Source organism: Coregonus lavaretus (assembly GCF_964263955.1).
Source record: "Coregonus lavaretus genome assembly, chromosome: 34".
Lineage (NCBI taxonomy): Eukaryota > Metazoa > Chordata > Actinopteri > Salmoniformes > Salmonidae > Coregonus > Coregonus lavaretus.
The window spans coordinates 27,604,680-27,629,833 of NC_140021.1; the positions used below are offsets into that span (position 1 = coordinate 27,604,680).

At 44.4% G+C, this 25,154-nt stretch overlaps 1 protein-coding gene across 2 annotated transcripts in view; it reads right to left on the minus strand.

The window, feature by feature from the left end:
* lyrm4b (LYR motif containing 4) overlaps positions 1-25,154 on the minus strand; it is a 68,437-nt gene that overhangs the window by 36,837 nt on the left and 6,446 nt on the right. For both annotated transcript variants that reach the window (XM_084152157.1, XM_084152158.1), the window contains exon 2: positions 13,380-13,500. In XM_084152157.1, the coding sequence (XP_084008283.1) occupies positions 13,380-13,500 (121 nt within the window). The remainder of the gene's footprint in view (positions 1-13,379; positions 13,501-25,154) is intronic.

Genomic DNA, 25,154 nt, shown 5'->3' on the forward strand with positions numbered 1-25,154 from the left:
GACAGATCACTTTTGGTATTTGAAAACAGACGAACTTTGGAGTGAACCATCACGTGACCAACCAAACCATTGAGTTTGTGGATTCCAGGCAAAGTAGCTTGAACCGAATAGCCTTGAACCAAATGGTGTCTTCGCCATACAATGTCTGGCAAAAATACTTTTTAGGAGGGAAAGACGTGCTATTTCACATCCGATTCTCTACCCTGACATCTTCCTCATTGTTCTTCCACATTTAAAATCCCTGGCTTATTTCAAGTCGCGGCAGGTAGCTTAGTGGGTAAGAGCGTTGTGCCAGTAACCGAAAGGTCGCTGGTTCTAATCCCCGAGCCGACTAGGTGAAAAATCTGTCGATGTGCCCTTAAGCAAGGCACTTAACCCTAATTGCTCATGTAAGTCGCTCTGGATAAGAGCGTCTGCTAAATGACTAAAATGTAAAAATGTAAAATGTAAGTCTCAGCTCCACAACATAATTTGTCAAATGGGTATCCAAATCCCCCCCAAAATAAACCCCCATCACCATTATTTACCATACTAACCCTTTAGCTAACAAATGTTGGAAATATCTAGCCTACACATTAGTGACCAGACGGATCTTCCTCTCCAATTATAACAAGCTAGACAGCCAACATGATGGGCTCAGACCCTGAAAAATCAGTGTGTGTGTGTTTTGGAGGAGAAAATAAAAATCTATATGCACTTTCGCTGTGTGTGTGTGTGTGTGTGTGTGTGTGTGTGTGTGTGTGTGTGTGTGTGTGTGTGTGTGTGTGTGTGTGTGTGTGAGTCCCATTTGATGGCATCTTCAATGTGGCTAAAAATAACAGATAAAGATATAAAGACCGCCTACTGTCACTTCTTTCTGTTTGTGAACCAGCTTCCTTTACAAAATATTACACGGATAGCCTAGCTTTTGTATGAAATAGTTGCATATAACTATCTACCATTCTTACATTGCCTTTCTGAGTCAATGGATTGCATCACTCATTCAGAAGGATTGGAAGTAAAGCAAAAGACACGAGGAGAAAGACAAGATGATACTGTAGCTACAAAAGAGACATGGTCATGTAATGTTGTCCAACACACACAATCTAAAAAGGAATAAAACATAGGCCCCAGCACAGCCTATCAGAGAAAAGGTCAACATAACAATTAATAGTCTGTTGTATAGAACCATAGAGACCCTATTAAATTACTGGGTAAAGTTCATGATGCCGTTGACCTTAAAAAAGGGCCCAAGTAAGGGTGGAAGCAAAATAGCCCCATAACATCCAAGACCCACCACCATATTTCACAGTAGGTATGGGGTTCTTTTCTGGTCATGCATGTTTCTTTCGATGCAAAACCCACACCTGGTACGCGTGGCCAAAGAGCTCAATATGTAATCCAACAAATGTAAACGCCTGGAGTTTGCTAAACGGCATCGGCACTTGGATTGAAACCGGTGCTACAGTCAGATGACATGAAAATATAACTCTTTGGCATGCACACCAGTTTTGGGTTTTGCATTGAAAGAAACGAGGGGGGAATTGCATTGATTATTACATTTCCAATGATTTACCGCCCGGGGTACCACAAGTGTGTAATAACAGGCCATCAGACTATCGCAGCTATTGACTCTGTACTGAGCTTTATGCTACAAAGCCTGATGTCACAGTGAGACGTGATGTCATAATAGGTGAAGTTGTAGAAGGTGATATTCTAATCTACAATGTTGGGTTTAGCAGTTAGTACAGAGACATCGACGAGGTTGGGTAAGTCATATCTCATTGGTTGGGTTTTTATAGGCTACATCTAGCTGGAAAATTGATACTAAAGCTTTTGGAATTTGGTGATTTTGTTAAGGCCTGTGTTTTGTCTCAAAGATAAATAATTTGTACTCCTTTGGTAGCAACACAAGCTTACACACACACACACACACACACACACACACACACACACACACACACACACACACACACACACACACACACACACACACACACACACACACACACACACACACACACACACACACACACACACACTTCCTTAGAGAACATTCATTTGAGAACCAAAAAAGAAGACCTTCACTTCTACTCCGAATAAGTAGGAGTAGCCTCAGTCAGGAAGCCCGTTGTTTTAGTGAGAAGGTAGGCCTGCAAGAGCAGCAGGAGAGACAGTTTGAGAAAGTATGCAGACTAATACGCAGATTCAAAATAAGAGACAACGTACCATTCAAAATCCAGCTCCGTAACGGCATGAGGCTGGATGAAGAGGGAAGGGAGAGAGAAGAGTTATGAGGGAAGGGAGAGAGAAGAGTTATGAGAGGACGAAGAAGCCAGAGGAGGAATATAGGAGAGAAGATGGAGGTGAATAGAATGCAACGTTCGGTGGTGGAAGCTCAGGAGGAATACATCTACCTCTCCCCAGCTTGCTCAGCAGTATATTTGGCACAGTGCTATTTGGCAGCCCCTGCCAGGCTCTCTGCAAACAATTCCGCTTTTATTGGGCACTTTACAGCCTCACTCCCCACAGGTGCTCAGAGGCATTATTGGATAAGAGGCTAGCGGTCCGGATCCAGCTGTTAAAACTCTATTAAAACCAAAAGAGAAACACAGGTGGGTCAATGTGGTCAAATTTTATTGGGTTCTTCATTGTACCTGGATGGAAAGTGGTTGTGTGAGCCACATGTTTTACTTCACTGAACCTTTGAAGCAATGTAGCCAACTCCAGGACACTGTAGTGGAGTTAGGGAAGGAACATAGCGACCAGTAGCAAATCAGGTCAAGACAACCCCATTTCTAGACACATTATATTGTGCATGTTTGAGAGCAACTACATTGCAATCAGTGTGCAGAATCATTGATCTACAAATCACAGTCCAAATAACATTGTGATCAAAATTGGATTTTGCACCTTGCCTTGCTTAAAACAACTGATCCCCTCAAACACATTGATTGTATATCTGCCATTTCTCCAAGCACTCTTACATTCAGTTTATTTTTCTCCCATTACAGCACCCGTCTCTACTTCGCTTCAGCAACCTCTCCCTCACCCATTCCCCCCCGCATCTCATTTCTTTATCTAAGCACCCCACTGATGCACACTCTCTCTCGCTCCCCTCTTGTAACGGTCTAGCATCTTCAATTGCAGTCACAGGACACAGAACTGTGTGTGAATGTGACAATGTGGGTGGTTATCTGACCCGGGGCAGCGACCAGAGCAACGGGGCAGCATGGGTAATGACTCAAAGGGGACATTCCTCAACTCCCCTGTTTTCCCACTCAGTGAGAGTGGAAGAAGAGCCATTTAAAGCTTGTTTAGTCCTGAATCAGGAGTGATGGAGACACATGCTTTCGCCTCCTACGGATGTGTTAATGTGCTTACTGGGTTATGCCAGTCACTCTGTTCAAGGCCCACACACATACAATTGTACAAGTGTGTACACACATAGACAAGCACACACTTGTGCATGCACACACCACACACACATTCACACACAAAATGCCGTGTGCTCATTATGAAGATAATGAGATGCACGTTGTCTTCCAAAACACATCTTTCTTTCATCTTGAGATTGGCAATCTTTATGAGATGTTTGGATGAGGACACATGATACTGAAATATACTCGAGGTCTCCAAAGATGGATGCTGTACCATTTCTCCATAAGTGACCCAAGAGAAACCTGATAACTAAGAAAACAGTTGGTTCTGTACACGGCAGACTTATTATGTATCCCTCAATCTCTGCTGCACTCCATGATTTTCTGCCTTCTGACTTCCACTGAGCCATGTTTGTGGTTCTGATGAAATATATGTGCAGTGTGACATCACATCACTAGGACAGCCCTATTGTGCCAGTAGCGGCTAGCCTATAGAGCAGGGGTGGGCAAACATTTTGGCCACGTCCTGATTTTTCGAAATTCAGAAAATTGCTATTATTGTAAAATATATAGGTCCATTATAATTTCTATATACTTTGGTCCTCTGTAGCGCAATTGGTAGAGCATGGCGCTTGTAATGCCAGGGTAGTGGGTTCGATCCCCGGGACCACCCATACGTAAAAATGTATGCGCACATGACTGTAAGTCACTTTGGATAAAAGCGTCTGCTAAATGGCATATTATTATTATATTATTATCTAGTTTTAGACGTTCAAGAGTAGCCTGGAGTGTTTTTTTTAAACCATAACAATCAAACCTCCCGAGGGCCAGATTGAATGGGCCGTAGTTGGGTCCTGCTACAGAGCCTTGTGTCGCTGCACAGTACATGTCCGATATAATTCACTAAACTGACATTTCATCTTCATTGCACAGAATGATTGAAAGGCTTTGACATCAAGTGCCATTAGTAGCAGCCACTTGTGAAGGATTGCCCTGCAGAGTACAATATTAGCGGGAACACTGGATAGGTAAATCAGATCCATAGTTTATTTCAAGCAAGAGTGCAATGGAAGTCATGGTCATAGAATTGTCACTCGCTGGCAATATCATTTCTCAAGGATCCGATACGGGCTGACGGACGATGTCTGGTACATGGAGGCACACACACACACACACACAGACAGAGAGAAATAGAAAAGAGAGAGAACAAAAAGGACACGCTCAAGCAGATCCAATGGCATTTGTACAAAGGGATCTTTTTTATTTGTTCTCCCATTAAGAGAAAGGCCACATTAGTTTTGGCAAGATCATACTGCGGTTCCCAACATAAATACCATCCTGCAGGTGCAATCCATCATAGTTACATTCAAGCCGACGTATCAAAGACCGACAATTTACTGCAGCAAAGGACCAAGAAAGGGCAGAGATGAGAAAGAATAGAAGGGACAGTTAGAACAGGGGTGTCTAGCAGAAAGACTAGTAACTGACATGACTCACATGAGGGAAGGGATATTTCAAACCCCCATAGGAAAGATTAGCCCACCATGACTGGTATCAGGGGCCAGGAGTATGTCTGTCTGATGTAACAAAACCCCCCACAGTGGCTCAAACGGCTAAATTGGTGGGAACATAGGGACAGCATTTGCTAAGTGTAAATTGCTATGGATAAGGACTACATTATAGCAATAATGGCAATATTAGAATATGCTAACTTTAGCACTACGGCTCTATCTGGATTATCATGGGAAGTTATATCGCCCTCTCAAATTGAAGCTGGCCACCTTTAAGTAGTGCAGATTAACAGATGGGTGCAGCCCCGAAAGCAATCTCATTCAGCTTTTGGAAATACAGTCGAGCAAATTTTTCCCGGGGGCTTGATAGGACTGGCTGGGGATAGGGGGGATACAGAAAGTTATTTCCTTCCTCCAAAACTCAGAAACGCAAACGGCCAACTCGGCTCCGTATCTCAAAGTCATGCCAGAAACGTTGGTTGTAAAATTGTGCAATTTCGCTCAATATTGAGAGTTCAGCAATACATCTGATACCCACAGAAAGCAGAGACCCTCCTCTCTTCAACTAACAGTATACTTGCTTCCAAAGCAGTATTTTTCCCTGCAATTGCATTTTGAAATGTTGCACAATCAGAATGCATTTTTTCTCTCCCTATACTCAGAGCGCACATTCGGAAGAGGGAGTGAAAAAGGCTCGCTCATCACAGCCACCAGCTAAAATAGGCACTGTCAGGGGCAGGGCAGATACTTTCATGGCAGGAGTCAAATCAATGTATGTTTACTTAAAGTGATGCTCCAGAGCTTTTGAATAATTTCAGCCAGTAGTTTTGAAAGTGGTGCTCACTACCCAAAACGGGTCCCTGAAAATTGTGCACCATGTCATCCATTTCGTATATGCTCCATCCTGAAAATACAAATAGAAAATGACAATATGTTGTGAATTTCTAAGTGCTTAAGATCCCGGACTGCATCTTTAACTGTCTGACCAAATCATGGTTTTAGCCAGACACCACAAAAATGTTGTTGAGTGAGGTGACCAACTAAAATTTCTAACCAAATGGTTGCACTTGGAGCCCTGGCTATACAATAAACATGCCTTTGTTGTCCTGTGGCTGGGTATATACAGTTTTTAGCCGAGTTACTCATCAATGGCATTTAAAAAAAAAATGTGTGAGCCAAAATGATCTGAAATTCGTTAGCCTGCCTTCGTCACACTGCCAAGCACGCCGTTATAGAAATGGGATTCTAGTGCTGTGAGAGCTATTGCTGAACCTGAAGCCAGAGATTTGATGCTTTTTACCCCTCCCCCTCCCCCCTCCCCTAACTAAAGTGTATTTTGAGATAGGGGGCATATTAATAATGTATATATCCTAGAGCTCTGCTACCCGACCCGAGCCCGACAGGCCGGGCAGGGGACTTAATAATTTGATAACATTTTGAAGCCGACCCATTTGCTCGTGCTATGCTGCACAGTACAGTCATATGACTAAGATCATAACATGGTGTCAGAAGTGCTTCAACCTCGTCAAATAAAAGACAGGAGAGATTATATATAATAATGTTCATTGAATTTTGTCGGAGTTTAGAGTGATGAAAAGTAGCTAACTGCTCTCTCATGTCTAGTCGGCCCAAGCGGAGCCGTTGCTATGGATACTCAGAGCTAGTGTTGTCACGATAACAGTATCGCGTTACTAGGAAGTAAGGAAGCAAAGGAAACAAAACATGAACTTGACTCAATTTCTTGAGGAAAACTGTCCTAATGTTGGAAAAAACAGCCTTATGTTGTCACCCAGTTATAGCACACAATATTTTACAAAAGTAGGTTTTAAAACGACCATAGAGTTTAGCCTGCTTCGTGTTCTTTTTTGCCAAGGAAAATCTGGTATCATATCCTAACAACACTACTCAGAGCCGCCATTATCAGATAACATGCATAGCGAGCAGCGTCCAGGGAGCAAATGACAGAGAGGAGCAGCTAATGGATTTACTATCAGAGGAAGATATTTCTGATATCGGGTTTCGGGCTGGCCCTTAAATTTGGCAGAAGCAATTGGGCCTGGATAGGGTAGGGCCTGAACGTCGTACGCAAGGGTAGGGCTTAAAATGAATGCCCCCCCCCCCCCGGGCTTTTTTGGTAACCGTGTGTAGGAGTAGGGATGATGGTGGAGCAGACAACAGAACAAATGGCAAAAAAAAAAGCGACAAAGCAAGATAAACACGGTGGGTTGTGAGGCTAGCCCGGAGGTTAGAGAGGCGAGCGAGTAACCCAAGGGTTGCCGGTTCAAATCCCAGGGCTGACGGGGAAATATGCGATTGTACCCTTGTGCAAGGCACTTAATGCTCCTATGCACATTGACCTGGCGCCGACGAAGATGGCAGCCTCGCGACTATCTCTGAGGAAACTTTGCAGTATTTATGTATTTTTTGGTATTTTTTTTTACATTAGCAGCTCTGAAAGTGTTTTGCATCATTACATACAGCCGGGAAAAACTACTGGATATCAGAGCGGCGGTAACTCACCAGCATTACGACCAGGAATACGACTTTCCCGAAGCAGATCCTTTGTTTGCTCTCCCCAGGGCAACTGAACTGATTACAGCGTCTGACCCAAAACATCGCCGGCGGAGAAGAGGCACTCGGAGCGGCCTGCTGGTCCGACTTAGGAGGCGCGCACACCACCCACCGCTTCCAAGTACTCTACTCGCTAATCTTCAATCTTTGGATAACAAAGTCGACGAACTACGGGCAAACATACACTGTTTCACGGAAACATGGCTCTCTTGGGATATTCTGTCGGAATCGGTCCAGCCAGATGGGTTCTCAGTTCATCGCGCAGACAGGAATAAATATCTCTCCGGGAAGCAGAAGGGTGGAGGAGTGTGTTTCATGATTAACCACTCATGGTGTAATTGTAGTAACATAGAGGAACTCGAGTCCTTCTGTTCACCCGACCTAGAATTTCTCACAATCAAATGCCGACCGTATTGTCTCCCAAGAGAATTCTCTTCGGTTATAGTCACGGCCGTGTATATCCCCACTCAAGCAGATACCACGACGGCCCTCAAAGAACTTCACTGGACCTTATGCAAACTGGAAATCACATATCCTGAGGCTGCATTTATTGTAGCCAGGGATTTTAACAAAGCAAATTTGAGGACTAGGCTGCCGAAGTTCTATCAACATATCGACTGTTGTACTCGCGCTGCTAAAATCCTCGACCATTGCTATTCAAACTTCCGGGATGGTTATAAGGCCCTCCCCCGCCCTCCTTTCGGCAAACATTTTATTTCTCCCTTCCTATTAGGCAGAAACTCAAACAGGAAGTACCCGTGCTAAGGACTATTCAACGCTGGTCTGACCAATCGGAATCCATGCTTCAAGATTGTTTTGATCACGCGGACTGGGATATGTTCCGGGTAGCTTCAGAAAATAATTTAGACATATACACTGAAACAGTGACAGAGTTTATCAGGAAGTGTATAGGTGATGTTGTGCCCACTGTGACTATTAAAACCTACCCTAACCAGAAACCGTGGATAGACGGCAGCATTCACGCAAATCTGAACGCGCGAACCACCGCATTCAACCATGGCAAGGTGACTGGGAATATGGCAGAATACAAACAGTGTAGCTACTCACTCCGCAAGGCAATTAAACTGGCAAAACATCAGTATAGAGACAAAGTGGAGTCGCAATTCAACGGCTCAGACACGAGACGTATGTGGCAGGATCTACAGACAATCACAGACTACAAAAAGAAAACCAGCCACGGACGTCTCGCTTCCAGACAACCTAAACACCTTCTTTGCCCGCTTTGAGGATAACACAGTGCCACTGACGAGGCCCACTACCAAAGACTGTGGCCTCTCCTTCTCCATGGCCGACGTGATTAAGACATTTAAGCATGTTAACCTCCGCAAGGCTGCCGGCCCAGACGGCATCCCTAGCCGCGTCCTCAAAGCATGCGCAGACCAGCTGGCTGGTGTGTTCATGGACATATTAAATCTCTGCCTTTCCCAGTCTGCTGTTCCCACATGCTTCAAAATGGCCACCATTGTTCCTGTACCCAAGAAAGCAAAGGTAACTGGTAAAAAATGTAATTACTATCGCCGTGTAGCACTCACCTCTGTCATCATGAAGTGCTATGAGAGACTAGTCAAGGATCATATCACCTCTACCTTACCTGTCACCCTAGACCCACTTCAATTTGCTTACCGCCCCAATAGATCCACAGACGATACAATTGCCATCACACTGCAAACTGCCCATTCCCATCTGGACAAGAGGAATACCTATGTAAGAATGCTGTTCATTGACTATAGCTAAGCATTCAACACCATAGTACCCTCCAAGCTCATCATTAACCTTGAGGCCCTGGGTCTGAACCCCGCCCTGTGCAACTGGGTCCTGGACTTCCTGACGGGCCGCCCCCAGGTGGTGAAGGTAGGAAACAACATCTCCACTTCGCTGATACTCAACACTGGGGCCTCACAGGGGTGCGTGCTCAGCTCCCTCCTGTACTCCCTGTTCACCCATGACTGCGTGGCCAAGCACGCCTCCAACTCAATCATCAAGTTTGCAGACGACACAACAGTAGTAGGCTTGATTACCAACAATGACTAGACAGCCTACAGGGAGGAGGTGAGGGCTCTGGGAGTGTGGTGCCAGGAAAATAACCTTGCACTCAAAATCAACAAAACAAAAGAGATGATCGTGGACTTCAGCAAACAGCAGAGGGTGCACCCCCCTATCCACATCGACGGGACCGCAGTGGAGAAGGTGGAAAGCTTCAAGTTCCTTGGCGTACACATCACCGACAAACTCAAATTGTCCACCCACGCAGACAGTGTGGTGAAGAAGGTGCAAAAGAGCCTCTTCAACCTCAGGAGGCTGAATAAATGTGGCTTATCACCTAAAACCCTCACAAACTTTTACAGATGCACAATTGAGAGCATCCTGTCGGGCTGTATCACCGCCTGGTACGGCAACTGTACCGCCCACAACCGCAGGGCTCTCCAGAGGGTGGTGCGGTCTGCCGAATGCATTACCGGGGGCAAACTATCCGCCCTCCAAGACACATACAGCACCCGACGTCACAGGAAGGCCAAAAAGATCATCAAGGACATCAACCAACCGAGCCACTGCCTGTTCACCCCGCTATCATCCAGAAGGTGAGGTCAGTACAGGTGCATCAAAGCTGGGACCGAGAGAATGAAAAACAGCTTCCATCTCAAGGCCATCAGACTTTTAAATAGCCATCACTAGCACATTAGAGGCTGCTGCTGCCTATTGAAATCACTGGCCACTTTAAGAAATGGAACACTAGTCACTTTAATAAATGTTTACATATCTTGCACTACTCATCTCATATGTATATACTGCATTCTATTCTATAATATTCTTCTGTATCTTAGTCCATGCCGCTCTGTCATTGCTTGTCCATATACAGTGGGGAGAACAAGTATTTGATACACTGCCGATTTTGCAGGTTTTCCTACTTACAAAGCATGTAGAGGTCTGTAATTTTTATCATAGGTACACCAACTGTGAGAGGTGGAATCTAAAACAAAAATCCAGAAAATCACATTGTATGATTTTTAAGTAATCAATTTGCATTTTATTGCATGACATAAGTATTTGATCACCTACCAACCAGTCACCCTCGGTCTGGGGCTCCATGCAAGATCTCACCTCGTGGGGCATCAATGATCATGAGGAAGGTGAGGGATCAGCCCAGAACTACACGGCAGGACCTGGTCAATGACCTGAAGAGAGCTGGGACCACAGTCTCAAAGAAAACCATTAGTAACACACTACGCCGTCATGGATTAAAATTCTGCAGCGTACGCAAGGTCCCCCTGCTCAAGCCAGCACATGTCCAGGCCCGTCTGAAGTTTGCCATTGACCATCTGGATGATCCAGAGGAGGAATGGGAGAAGGTCATGTGGTCTGATGAGACAAAAATAGAGCTTTTCGGTCTAAACTCCACTCGCCGTGTTTGGAGGAAGAAGAAGGATGAGTACAACCCCAAGAACACCATCCCAACCATGAAGCATGGAGGTGGAAACATCATTCTTTGGGGATGCTTTTCTGCAAAGGGGACAGGACGACTGCACCATATTGAGGGGAGGATGGATGGGGCCATGTATCGCGTGATCTTGGCCAACAACCTCCTTCCCTCAGTAAGAGCATTGAAGATGGGTCGTGGCTGAGTCTTCCAGCATGACAACGACCCGAAACACACAGCCAGGGCAACTAAGGAGTGGCTCCGTAAGAAGCATCTCAAGGTCCTGGAGTGGCCTAGCCAGTCTCCAGACCTGAACACAATAGAACATCTTTGGAGGGAGCTGAAAGTCCGTATTGCCCAGCGACAGCCCCGAAACCTGAAGGATCTGGAGAAGGTCTGTATGGAGGAGTGGGCCAAAATCCCTGCTGCAGTGTGTGCAAACCTGGTCAAGACCTACAGGAAACGTATGATGTCTGTAATTGCAAACAAAGGTTTCTGTACCAAATATTAAGCTCTGCTTTTCTGATGTATCAAATACTTATGTCATGCAATAAAATGCAAATTAATTACTTACAAATCATACAATGTGATTTTCTGGATTTTTGTTTTAGATTCCGCCTCTCACAGTTGAAGTGTGCTTTGTAAGTAGGAAAACCTGCAAAACCGGCAGTGTATCAAATACTTGTTCTCCCCACTGTATGTATATATTCTTAAATCCCATTCCTTACTTTTTTGTGTGTATTGGATATATGTTGTGTAATTGTTAGATATTACTGCACTGTCAGAGCTAGAAGCACAAGCATTTCGCTACACCCGCTATAACATCTGCTAAACACGTGTATGTGACAAAGAACATTTGATTTGATTTTATCTGTTCTGTGTGCGGTGTGTCAGGTTGGGTACAGTCTGACGGCAAATACATTTTGGTGCAAATGGATGAATAAAGATCTAGCCTCTTCTTTTGAAGCTGGAGAGGGCTGTGTATACAGGGACTAGAGAGTAATTGGTGAGCAAGTGAATGGCTTAGTCATCCTTATCCCATCAGCAATGCACCACATACACGTACTGCATGTGGTAAAGACACCAATCTGTCATTATCAAACACACAACATATTACACGGGGTTGTGTAAGGCTTCATGTGTATGCAGGAGGGCCTGCGTGTGTGTGGTTGAGGGGGTGAGTGGGCATAGTGTGACTCACTCCACCCAAACACAGTGCGGTGCCACTCATGCCCGCCTGCGTTGGCACTCACACTGTGGTGCCCGCTGGAGAGAGAGGCAGAGAGCCAAGAATATTCTCTGTGCCAAAAGTGCTATACTTGCTTGGGCACACAAGGTTGAGGTTGTCACGACATGCTTGGTGTGTATATAACAAGGGTGTATATTTGAGCATCCATATGCATGTGGTGTGTGTGGGAGACGTGGGCCTTGTCCTCTACATAAGGCTGTTTCGCATCTGCTGGGATATGCAAGCACACACACAGATCACAGTAAGTACACACGTACGCAGCTGCTCTGGCTCAGTGACAGAGCAGTGGGCAGTGCCACCCACACAGCTTCACTTACACACACATTAGCTATCTTAACAGTACTAGTCTCTCTCGACATTAGCTCTAGACTTCGAAGAACGCTCGCGAGATGTAGAGCAATGTTACATAATTGTATTGGTTTTCATTCTATATCCTCATTGTATAGGCCTGGAGGATAAGCCCATAGACAGACATAAACAATATATACGTCACAATATGTATATCATTGGACGAGCTGCATGCATCTCAATGCATACATTACTGTGTTTTGCCAATTGCCTTTCTTCTTTATTATTTAGGTCATGGACCAAGTCATTAATTTCTGCTGGTTATCAGCACAACACACAGAGCCTTGGGGAACCAAGGTTAGGTGTTAGAGGACAATGCCCAATAGAATGGAGTGCAAATCATACACTCAGAACCAGAGAGAAACTCGAGAAAGAGAGATCAACAGCGAGAAACAGCGACAGATAGACGTAGCTAAATAAAGAGAGAGACACCAAGAAAGACAGAGACCGAGAGAGAGCGAGGGCTGCAGCCTTGGCCATGGTCCCCTGGGATGGGATGGGATGGGCTGGGCGGTTGGAGGTGCATTATGGGAACAAAGCGGCCAACAGCAGGGCATCAGTTGTGATTAGCACTCTGGCGCAGTGCGAGAGTCGACAGGTGGACACTAATCAGGTGCTCAACTAACATATATCTGGGGGAGTGAGCAACGTAAAGAGGATGGGGGAAAAATAACCCCCCATGGTTCTTAGAAACTCAAGTACAGACTCCGAGGTATTCTGGCCAGGTGATATTTTGGTTGAGTTGGATGATTAATGGAAAACATTTCTTTGGATAAATTATTGTGGGGGAAAAAGTAGATTATGCTGTGAGCATCAAAATACTTAAGTCCTCGCTGGAATAACTTTGTTCTTCCATGAACCAGTGTTTGTGTGTGTGTGTGTGTGTGTGTCTGTGGTAGGCCTACCTGTCTCCGGATGATGTCTAGGTTGTCTCTGCCCTGGTTTAAGAGCTGCTCCACCATTTTAGGGTCTTCTACGCTCCGGTTCGCCCTGAAGGCATCCTGCACCCGGCGCAAGGCGTACGTCCTGAATGAAAACACACAAATTATACACTTATCAACATACCCATAAAACAGGAAAACATATTCGGCATTCAGTATACATATAAATAACTAAATCTGAAGCAATCGATTAACGTGGCACTTGTCAAAGTGGGGAAAATCCTAATTTAACGCCACACTAACAATGCATCGTACACACAATGAAAATGTGGAAACCACAGCACAATCCGGTTCAATGCACCACAAAGCATTCTGTCTGCTACATAAAAATCCAAGAACCCCATTTACAAGACTCATTTATACCGACAGTTCGGCGGAGGGAAATACCCCACCTCAAGTGGATTAGGGAAAAAAAAATTTGCCCGAGGGCTGTGTCGTGTGAATCAGCCTTCTAGTTAAGGGTTTGCGGGTAATGGAGGGGGGGGGGGGGGGGGGTTCTCCGTTTGCTGGAACGCAAGAGGCTGGAAACGAGTGGCTGTTATCCTTTTATCTGGCAGCCCGAGCCCTGTGTGAAGCGGGCAGGAAGTGCAGTGTGAAAATCAAAGAGGCTTCCTGGCAACCAGGGAGGCTCCTCTGCTGAGAGATGAACTGTCGAGCAGCTCCTTATTGACAGCCAGGACCTAGCTTTTTTCCCCAAAACACAAGGCGGAGGATGAGTAGAAAGCGATCAAGCGAGTGCGAAAGAGTATGAGTAAGTGGGTAGGGAGGGAGGTACTTCAAAAACTGCTTGAAAAAATGAACAGTGCAGTTCTGACAAAAGAAAACGTTGGTTGCCCACTGAAGAAAAAGTAGCAGAGCAGTTGTTGTTCTGACTGACAGGAATCTCAAAAAGGATTTGAAGCAAACAAATAACATGTCGATTTGGTGCTTTTGCATGATCTAATTATTAGTTGCTGAGTTAGTACAATTGGATCTGCTTAACTTTTTTTTTTTTTGGAGCATCTGAATTTTTAAACATGACTGATCAAGATATTCTATTTTCAGTTCACCATGACATACTTTGGAAAAAGTAGCCCAAAGGCTTCTAATGGCTAACCACCAACAGAACTCAACAAGAAAAATCCAAAACCTAAGATGCATGGAACTCGTTCTATGGAGTACATCGATGCCATAATTCATAAGAAATGATTGTACTTTAACGTAAATCTTAGAACATCACCATAGGCATATAGCCACATTTGCATATTTTTGCAAAATCGCTAGGCCCAATGAGATCAATGGCTAGACTATCACGTCAATGGCTAAGCTCAGTGATTGAATAGCTCAATTCTAATAGTGCTAGCAATTCACGGGAAACTCACTCATCTAGTTAAATAGCCTACATAAAATAGATAAATAAAGCCTCAGTTGACACAGGTCTACATTTGCCATGCTTTGTGTATTTGATAAGCAGGGTTGGATAGTAATTACTGTAGCCTGTCAACTATGTGTCTGTCTATCCCTGTTCTCTCCTCTCTGCACAGGCCATACAAACGCTTCACACCGCGTGGCTGCTGCAACTCTAATCTGGTGGTCCCTAGGCGCACGACTACCGTGGAGTTCCAGGTCTCCGACAGCCTCTGGAACTGCCGTTCTGCAGCCAACAAGGCAGAGTTCATCTCAGCCTATGCTACCCTCCAGTCCCTCGACTTCTTGGCGCTGACGGAAACATGGATTACCACAGAAAACACTGCTACTCCTACTGCTCTTTCCTCGTCTGACCATGTGTTCTCGCATACCCCGAGGGCATCTGGTCAGCACGGCGGTGGCACAGGAATCCTCATCTCTCCCAAGTGGACATTCTCTCTTTTCCCCCTGACCCATCTGTCTATCTCCTCATTTGAATTCCATGCTGTCACAGTCACTAGCCCATTCAAGCTTAACAGCCTTGTCATTTATCGCCCTACAGGTTCCCTTGGAGAGTTCATCAATGAGCTTGACGCCTTGATAAGCTCCTGTCCTGAGGATGGCTCACCCCTCACAGTTCTGGGTGACTTTAACCTCCCTACGTTTGCCTTTGACTCATTTCTCTCTGCCTCCTTCTTTCCACTCCTTTCCTCTTTTGACCTCACCCTCTCACCGTCCCCCCCTACTCACAAGGCAGGCAATACGCTTGACCTCATCTTTACTAGATGCTGTTCTTCTACTAATCTCACTGCAACTCCCCTCCAAGTCACCGACCACTACTTTTTATCCTTTTCTCTCTCGCTCTCCTCCAACACTACTCACTCTGCCCCTACTCAGATGGTAATGTGCCGTCGCAACCTTCGCTCTCTCTCTCCCGCTACTCTCTCCTCTTCCATCCTATCATCTCTTCCCTCTGCTAAATCCTTCTCCCTCCGATCTCCTGATTATGCCTCCTCAACCCTCCTCTCCTCCCTTTCTGCATCTTTTGACTCTCTATGTCCCCTATCCTCCCGGCCGGCTCGGTCCTCCCCTCCTGCTCCGTGGCTTGACAACTCATTGCGAGCTCACAGAACAGGAAATGGAGGAAAACTAGACTACATGCGGACCTGTCATCTTTTCACTCCCTCCTCTCTACATTTTCTTCCTCTGTTTCTGCTGCTAAAGCCACTTTCTACCACTCTAAATGTCAAGCCTCTGCCTCTAACCATAGGAAGCTCTTTGCCACTTTCTCCTCCCTGCTGAATCCTCCTCCCCCTCCCCCTCCCTCATCCCTCTCTGTGGATGACTTCGTCAACCATTTTGAAAAGAAGTTTGACAACATGCGATCCTAATTTATTAAGTAAAATGACACTGCTGGTCCTGCTCACACTGCCCTACCCTATGCTTTGACTTCTTTCTCCTCTCTCTCTCCAGATGAAATCTTCAGACTTGTGACGGCCGGCCGCCCAACAACCTGCCCGCTTGACCCTACCCCCTCCTCTCTTCTCCAGGCCATTTCCGGAGACCTTCTCCTTTATCTCACCTCGCTCATCAACTCATCCTTGACCGCTGGCTATGTCCCTTCAGTCTTCAAGAGAGCGAGGGTTGCACCCCTTCTCAAAAAACCTACACTCGATCCCTTCGATGTCAACAACTACAGATCAGTATCCCTTCTTTCTTTTCTCTCCAAAACTCTTGAGCGTGCCGTCTCTAGCCAACTCTACTGCTATCTCTCTCAGAGTGACCTTCTTGATCCAAACCAGTCAGGTTTCAAGAATGGTCATTCAACTGAGACTGCTCTTCTCTGTGTCACGGAGGCTCTCCGCACTGCTAAAGCTAACTCTCTCCTCTGCTCTTATCCTTCTAGACCTATCTGCTGCCTTTGATACTGTGAACCATCAGATCCTCCTCTCCACCCTCTCCGAGTTGGGCATCTCCGGCGCTGCTCACTCTTGGATTGCGTCCTACCTGACAGGTCGCTCCTACCAGGTGGTGTGGCGAGAATCTGTCTCCGCGCCACGTGCTCTCACCGCTGGTGTCCCCCAGGTCTCAGTTCTAGGCCTTCTCCTATTCTCTCTATACACCAAGTCACTTGGCTCTGTCATATCCTCACATGGTCTCTCCTATCATTGCTACGCAGATGACACACAATTAATTTTCTCCTTTCCCCCTTCTGATAACCAGGTGGCGAATCTCATCTCTGCATGTCTAGCAGACATATCAGTGTGGATGTCGGATCACCACCTCAAGCTGAACCTCGGCAAGACGGAGCTGCTCTTCCTCCCAGGGAAGGACTGCCCGCTCCATGATCTCGCCATCACGGTTGACAACTCCATTGTGTCCTCCTCCCAGAGTGCAAAGAACCTTGGCGTGACCCTGGACAACACCCTGTCATTCTCCGCTAACATCAAAGTGGTGACCCGATCCTGCAGGTTCATGCTCTACAACATTTGCAGAGTACGACCCTACCTTACACAGAAAGCGGCACAGGTCCTAATCCAGGCACTTGTCATCTCCCGTCTGGATTACTGCTACTCACTGTTGGCTGGGCTCCCTGCCTGTGCCATTAAACCCCTACAACTTATCCAGAACGCTGCAGCCCGTCTGGTGTTCAACCTTCCGAAGTTCTCTCATGTCACCCTGCTCCTCCGCACACTCCACTGGCTTCCAGTTTAAGCTCGCATCTACTACAAAACCATGGTGCTTGCCTACGGAGCTGTGAGGGGAACGGCACCTCCTTACCTTCAGGCTCTGATCAGACCCTACACCCAAACGAGGGCACTACGTTCATCCACCTCTGGCCTGCTAGCCCCCCTACCTTTACGGAAGCACAGTTCCCAGTCAAAGCTATTAGCTGCTCGTGCACCTCAATGATGGAACAAGCTCCCCCACGACGCCAGGACGGCGGAGTCACTGACCACCTTCCGGAGACACTTGAAACCCTACCTCTTTAAGGAATACCTGGAATAGTATATACCCCCCCCCCCACCACACCCCATAAAAGAATAATAATAATTGTAAGTCGCTCTGGATAAGAGCATCTGCTAAATGACTAAAATGTAAAAATATAAAATCAGCTACATGTAATCAGATTACAAAACAACAGTAACTGTAATCAGTTTTGTACCCGCTAAAATATTGTAATCAGGTTACAGATACTTTTGAAAAACTCTGGGATTACTTCTTGGATTACTTTAAAATTCAGAAAGGATGTTTGTGCAAAAATACATTATGACACCTTTGTTTTCTCAATGACATTCAATTCAGCATAGAAAAAATGTGCACGTTTGTTTATTCCCGTCTGAGCGAGTCTGACCACAACTCAGAGATCACTTTGACGACACATCAAATGCGTTTCATGGATCCTTTCGGTCTTCTTCTAATGCCTCTTAAGGGGAAAATAATCAAAAAGTAACGGAAAGTAATCAGATTAGGTTACTGAGTTTGGGTAATCCAAAAGTTGTTACTGATACAAATTTTGGACAGGTAATTAGTAAAGGATTACATTCAGAAAGTAACCTACCCTGTTGATAAGCCATAGAGACCAGCTGGAGGCACTCGGCGAGGTCTGCTTAAGACCGCTGGTCAACTAGTCTACACAGTGCACTTCGTCCATGGTGTGGGAATAATTGATTCATCAAAAGAACGCGAGGATGGGGCCTTTTAGGACAGCCGGAGAAGCAATCACCCCATCTGCCATTCAGTTGTGACAGGAGAGCGGGGAGCTCAAGACAGATTATGGAAGGAAGAATGACGCGTGTTCTAGAGAGAAAAAAAATGCATCTTCCTGCCTTTACCGAGTGAGTAATCTTGGATCAAACAAAAGTGAATCATCAGATTAGCTGAGAACCTAAAGCAAATGCAATTTCCTGCACCAAATGGATACTTTAGTTTTAGGCCCAGGCCTAGACCACAGACATGTCTGAATACCAGTTTTGATTGAATAAAGTGCCCCTATTCTTAAATAACGAGCTCTCATGGTCATGAATGTGGCCTTAAAGCTATACCATAACCAAAAAGACTGGGTGAAATTCAGCCAGTGTCAGCTTTTGACTGGCCGTTGGCAGGAAAGTGCTCTGGAACGCACCCCCCAGGCTTAGCTGACAGCTTATACACTGAGTGTACAAAACATTAACGACACCTGCTCTTTCCATGACCGACTCACCAGGTGAATGCTATGATCCCTTTTTCATGTCACTTGTTAAATCCACTTGAAATCAGTGTAGATGAAGGGGAGTGGACAGGTTAAAGGAGCCTTGAGAATTGAGACATGGATTGTGTATGTGTGCCATTTAGAGGGTGAATGGGCAAGACAAGATTTAAGTGCCTTTGAACGGGGTATGGTAGTAGGTGCCAGGCACACCGGTTTGAGTCAAGAACTGCAACACTGCTAGGTTTTTCACACTCAACCGTTTCCTGTCTATATCAAGAATGGTCCACCACCCAAAGGACATCCAGCCAACTTGACACAACTTTGGGTAGAATCGGAGTCAACATGGGCCAGCATCCCTTTGGAATGCTTTCAACACCTTGTATAGTCCATGCCCTGATTAATTTAGGATGTTCTGAGGGCAAAATAAGAGTCTGTTTAAAAAAAGGTTAAGGCTACAAAACTGTGTACATATCTGACTGTGTTGGCAAAATCATCACATATCCATTAAGCCAAGCGGGGAGAGGTTGCCCGCTGACACAGTTCCAAGACCAGTCAGAAACATGTAGCTAACCTACGCCAATGTGGATCTCAAAACTGAACTTGGAGCCGTGTTAAGTAGCAATGATATCCTTTGCCACCGGCGTCTTATGACAGATATCTTGAACCAGTCATGACTATTCAACAAAACAAGCAATCCTTTTCAAGTTTCTTTACAGCAAATGTATTAGTTACATGCTTTTATAACTTGCAAAGGAGTTTTAAAGTTGAGGGTGCAATGACTACGAAAAATAGCATAGTTCAGCTAGCCAGCTAGTTTAGCCAGGGAAACAAGCTCGGGCCTAGTTTGATGCACATGCGCCACACTTGCGCTTTGGGCTAATTATTGTAGTTTTTATGCCCTGATATCAGGAGATGGCGGCCAAAAGATTGATTAAACAATTCAGAGACTGAAACGAATAAATCAGATTACATATTTAAGGAGAGCGAATTGATATACAATCCCAAAATCAGCTGTAACTCAATAGTAAAACAAAGCTTAAAAACTAATGTTTGAGTGAACCCTGAATAGAGAACATGAATGGTGAAGTCGCTTGCGGACACGGTAGACTCCTCCTCACCCCTATTTGCATTTCTTAAGTGTCATTTTCGTTATCGTGTGGGTGAAGTGCCCTGGCACTCTGGCTCACGGTTGAAAGACATTAGCGAAGGCAGATTCTACATGTCGAATTGGGAAAGATGACCAACACCACCCAGTAAGTGGTCCCTGCCTAGAACACACCGCAGGGACAGCAGAGGATGGTCGGCCACTGACTGTTTTTGGCAGATTTCCTGCGGCGTGTTACTTCCAACCTTTAAGTCGGTGAGGTGAGATGTCAATTACATTTTTATAGGGAAGACACATCCCCCCACACGAGCATGTAGGTACCTAAATGGCAGGGTTTATTGTTGACATGGTTGTTGTTTTTTGCACTGATGTGCAATATTCTTGATGTTCGAGTTGAACAGAAATGGCCGGCTGGGAACCAAAATGACCCACATCACTATTGGGGGAGGCTCCACAGTACAGTACAGCATGAGGCAGTGATTAGTGTTCTCCAGATACATCTCTCCTAATGAGGAATGAGAAAGAAAACAAAAGGAGAAAAAAAAAAAGTTGCTTTGAAATGACGAATATTAAAACATGGATCAATGACAATACAGACTAGGTGTTCTCAAAGCCAAACAAGGCATACAGCATTCTGTACTGTTTGAAGACAAAACATGGTATCTACCCTCTAGCTGTGAACATGGCTGAATATGGATGCACTCCAATCCCTCAAACACAACATGTCTGCAGGGAACCGCTCAGACGGATGTGGAGAGATTTCACAGGGAACACTACTCCCATGTGGCAGGAGGGTGGATTTCCGTTATCACTTATTTATCCGAGGCTTTCAAGTTTTAATTCTTGACAGTCTGCTTGATGACTAAGAGCCGTCGCACATGACTCGTCACCCGACTCCACGCTAGCACAGTGTTAGCGCTGGAAGCCACAGGGGAAAAGTTATTTTTAATGCAAGAGATGACCTACTTCTGCTAGTCCGCTCTTGCGGGGATAAGGTTCATCTTCTGCAGTGTGTCTGCAATAAAGTCTACATCGCTCCCTCACAGAATATATCATCTCTCTCCATCTGTCTTACCTTCGCTCTGTCTTTCTCTCCATCCCTCTCGGAGTCTCCCCCTCTCCATCTACCTCATATTTTCTCTTACTGCAGCACCTCTGCTATTCATTCATGTTATTCCCTCTCACACTCTCTTTCTCTGCCCACCTCACACAGTCTTTCCCTATGGCTCTCACACGGCATGCCCACATCCCCTTCTCCTGAATTGTGCAATTGAACACTCCCTATCATGGATTTGAAAGCGTTAAATTGGTTTAAGCGTCGGCTGGAGGGTGTTTCCACCATTGTTAATGCATGAGAAAGGGTGAGAATCGAAAAGCAGCCTCTCATGCGCCCTCTTGTTTCTCTTCCACATTTGCCTGTGAATGCAGTGATATTGCTGCAGCCAATTTGAAGCACTGTCTGGGCACATACTTACTTGAGGTTTTTTGACCATGAAGTTAAAACAGCCCCTTTTAGGTCTATTACAGGATACCTCACCATGCGCAACACACAGTTTCTTTAAAGTGGAACTGACAGCGTTTTAACTGCTTTGCAGATATTAAACAAACAGACAATCAGCAGTAAAACATATACAATTCCTAGTTTATTCAAGAAAACCAACTTTATAAAAGAGGTTTAAAAAAAAAAAGGGTTCTATTTGACTCAAAATTCCATGACGTACAGTAAGGCATTGTTGTCAGAATAGATGGATGCAGTTCAATGCATGATTAATATAATTCAATATTTTTCTTGGTAGTCAACAATATATTGCTATAAGGTTGTAAATCACAGCTGGTCTGATACATTGTTTGCTGCCTCCACCCAGTCGGGATGCACTGTTTCAGATTCAATGACTAAATATTTGGAACAAAAACGGACGACTGTAACTAAGGCTGGGAATGTCAATACAATCAAACTAGCAAGGGCAATGATCACAAGTCAGTCATAATGTGTCAAACACAAGGGCCGCGGGCCGAATAGGACACACAAGCGAGGCAACAGTTGAGTCACCTACTTTATGGAATTACAGTCTGATGCACTTGCATCTGTGAATTCAACATGCCACTTTCATTCGTCCCGTTTACAGCATGCAGTGGATGGAAAGCGCACAGACACATGCCACAGTCCTAGCTAGGCTACTAAAATGTAGCTTTGGTTTTAAAGCTTGACAATGAATAACCGAAACATGTTGGGTTATTACAGCAACATTTGAACATATCTGCAAGCATAGCAGCAAAGGCTGGACAAATATTATTTCGCTTTTCTTTTGTTTTAATATTTTAAAATGCTATATACAGCATCCTATGTACGTAAATTGACATTATAAAAGGGCCATATGTTTTTCAAATAAAACAATTGACAGTTTGGGTTGGAGTTGGACGTTTTTTAATATTAAAAACTAATTGTCTATGTCATGTTTGGCTTGCGAATTTGCTGTGTTTTTTCAATACGGCCCGTGCGCTGATTGAGTTTGACACCCCTGGCTAGCGTATCTATTTATTTAGCAAACTAAAAACAAGGAGCCTAACGTTAGCTAGCTGCGGGGAGGATGTCATGCCATTGGAGGAGTGGGTGAGTGACCGACTTTTTCCCCTATATCGTTTTTCAGTGGCTACAGCTAGAGATGCATTTGCTATTTGGTTAGCTAGCAAGAAATGTGAATCACTTTGCTAGCTATGCTGAACTTGAACGACTTATCCACAGTTGGCATATCTCTTAGTTGTCAATCAAATGTATTTGGCAGGCAGGCAAGTTCCCATTCAGTTGTCAAAACATAGGTTGGGACCAGCATGCATTGGCAGGCAAGCTGCAGAAGGACGAGCAGGCTACTATTCCCCATCATTTATCAGTGCAATTTTGACGGCCAACTAGCAGAAAAAGTTTGAGAGGGTTTATCTAGCTAGTGTTCCCTCATTAGATTTTAGTTCACCTCGCTCTGGCTAGCATTAGTTGTTGATCTTGTTGAGGTGCATTTGCAACAGAGAGCCTACTTATTCATAGTTGTTTGATCAATAGGACTGTGAAGTTCCCAAATGTAAGAGGACTCCTGTGGTATTTACATATTTGCAGAAATCCATTCAGGTGCATTTTGTGGCTTTTGGCGAATGCGTTCTAATGATCTAAAGTCACGCTGTTGCTACTGCCTGTAAACACACAGTCCAGTTCAAAGTGAATGAAGGCAGGCCTGTGTGGTATAAATGGCTTATTTGCATATAGGCTTACTGTAGCTCTGATTGGCTATGACGCACCAGTCTGTATAGACATCGGTCCAGGACAAGACAGATGTTTTTATTAGGTTTTATTTACTGCAGTGTCTATTAATTGTCCAAACGCACGGCCGTTTTCCTACTCTATATTGCTATAGAATTTTCACAAATGCCTTAGTATACGTCATTCTCAAACATTCTATGAATTTATTAAAACGTGAAAGTGACCATATCTAAGTGCTCGCTTGTCAGAAAATGTTTTTAAAAAAGTTGTAATTCTTCCTGGTGGTGTATGTGAACAGATTTTTTTATAAGATTTCATGTTGCTAAAACGCTGTCAGTTCCACTTTAAGCAAAGTGAGAGAGGGTTCTCTTTAAGCCTTCAATTATTAAATCAGGGCTGTTCTTTGTCACATACAGCATCATGCTTTGTTGCACAATGTAATATTCTAACTGACATGAGTGGAAACGCTGGCTCTCCTTACCTCACACCGTACACAGCACAACCAAATTAACTTATTTTGTTATTGTCAAAGATATGTTCTCAATGAATTAACTGGCTAAATAAAGATTTGCATAGATAGGCCTAAAGAAACAACTTATTGAGCGGTTGGGAGAATAATAGCCTGTGGGCTAACTACAATTGCAGACAAATGACCAGTTAATAATAATAATAATAATAATAATAATAATAATAATAATAATAATAATAATAATAATAATAATAATAATAATAATAATAATAATAAGCCATTTGTAGGCCAGTTGACCAGTTGTAGGCTATCATAGAGCAGTGATAAAGGCAAGGTAATTCATAATTGCAGTTGTGACGCACATCTAGTTGCACAAGACTAGCCTATATGAATGTGGTTCTGACATTTTAAACACCTCTCAAGCCGTTGTGAGATAGATAATCTGGGCAGCGCAACTGCAATAAAGACTACCTGTACTGCACACTCTTACTGTCTTTTCCATTTCAGCATCTCAGATAAGGCCCCATCCCCTCCCCTATATTACCATTTGCAATATGGTAGTAGCTCCAATTAAAACGGATAAATCCACAAAAAAAAAAAAATGTCCATTGTTAACAGTCCCAAAATAATAATAATAATAATAATATGCCATTTAGCAGACGCTTTTATCCAAAGCGACTTACAGTCATGCGTGCATACATTTTTGTGTATGGGTGGTCCCGGGGATCGAACCCACTACCTTGGCGTTACAAGCGCCGTGCTCTACCAGCTGAGCTACAGAGGACCACAAAATGATTTGCATGTCAGCAGTCAAGTTTTCAAGATATTGGACTTTCATGAAGCAAATTGTCACTTACATCATCATGATGATGTAAAATGCATTATATGGTGCAAAACGCATCATAATGATGTGGCAAGTGACACTTTGCTTCTTGAAAATCCTATATCTTGAAAACTTTACTGTTGGCATGCAAAACATTTTGGGACTGTATCAACAGCAGACTCATTAAATAAAATACCAAAATATAGTTTTAGAGTGGAGTTTTTCAATTTTACCTCTGATAGGTTAGTTAGGTGTGATGTCCCTTCATAATGCTTACACCGATCTATATATTGTAGGCAAGAGAAGGATGTTTCTGGACATGGCATCTAAGCTAGCGGTGTTATTATGGGCCACAATGTTCAGCAAAGCAATAGGGTGAAGAAACAGGGGGAAGTCAAATGTTCTTTGAATGACCGGAGGTCTATAGGGCCATCCTAGCCTTGATTTCAACAGTTCTCCTTGCAAAACGCTTAACAGTCAGCGAACATGCGATAAAATGACATACCTCATCCCA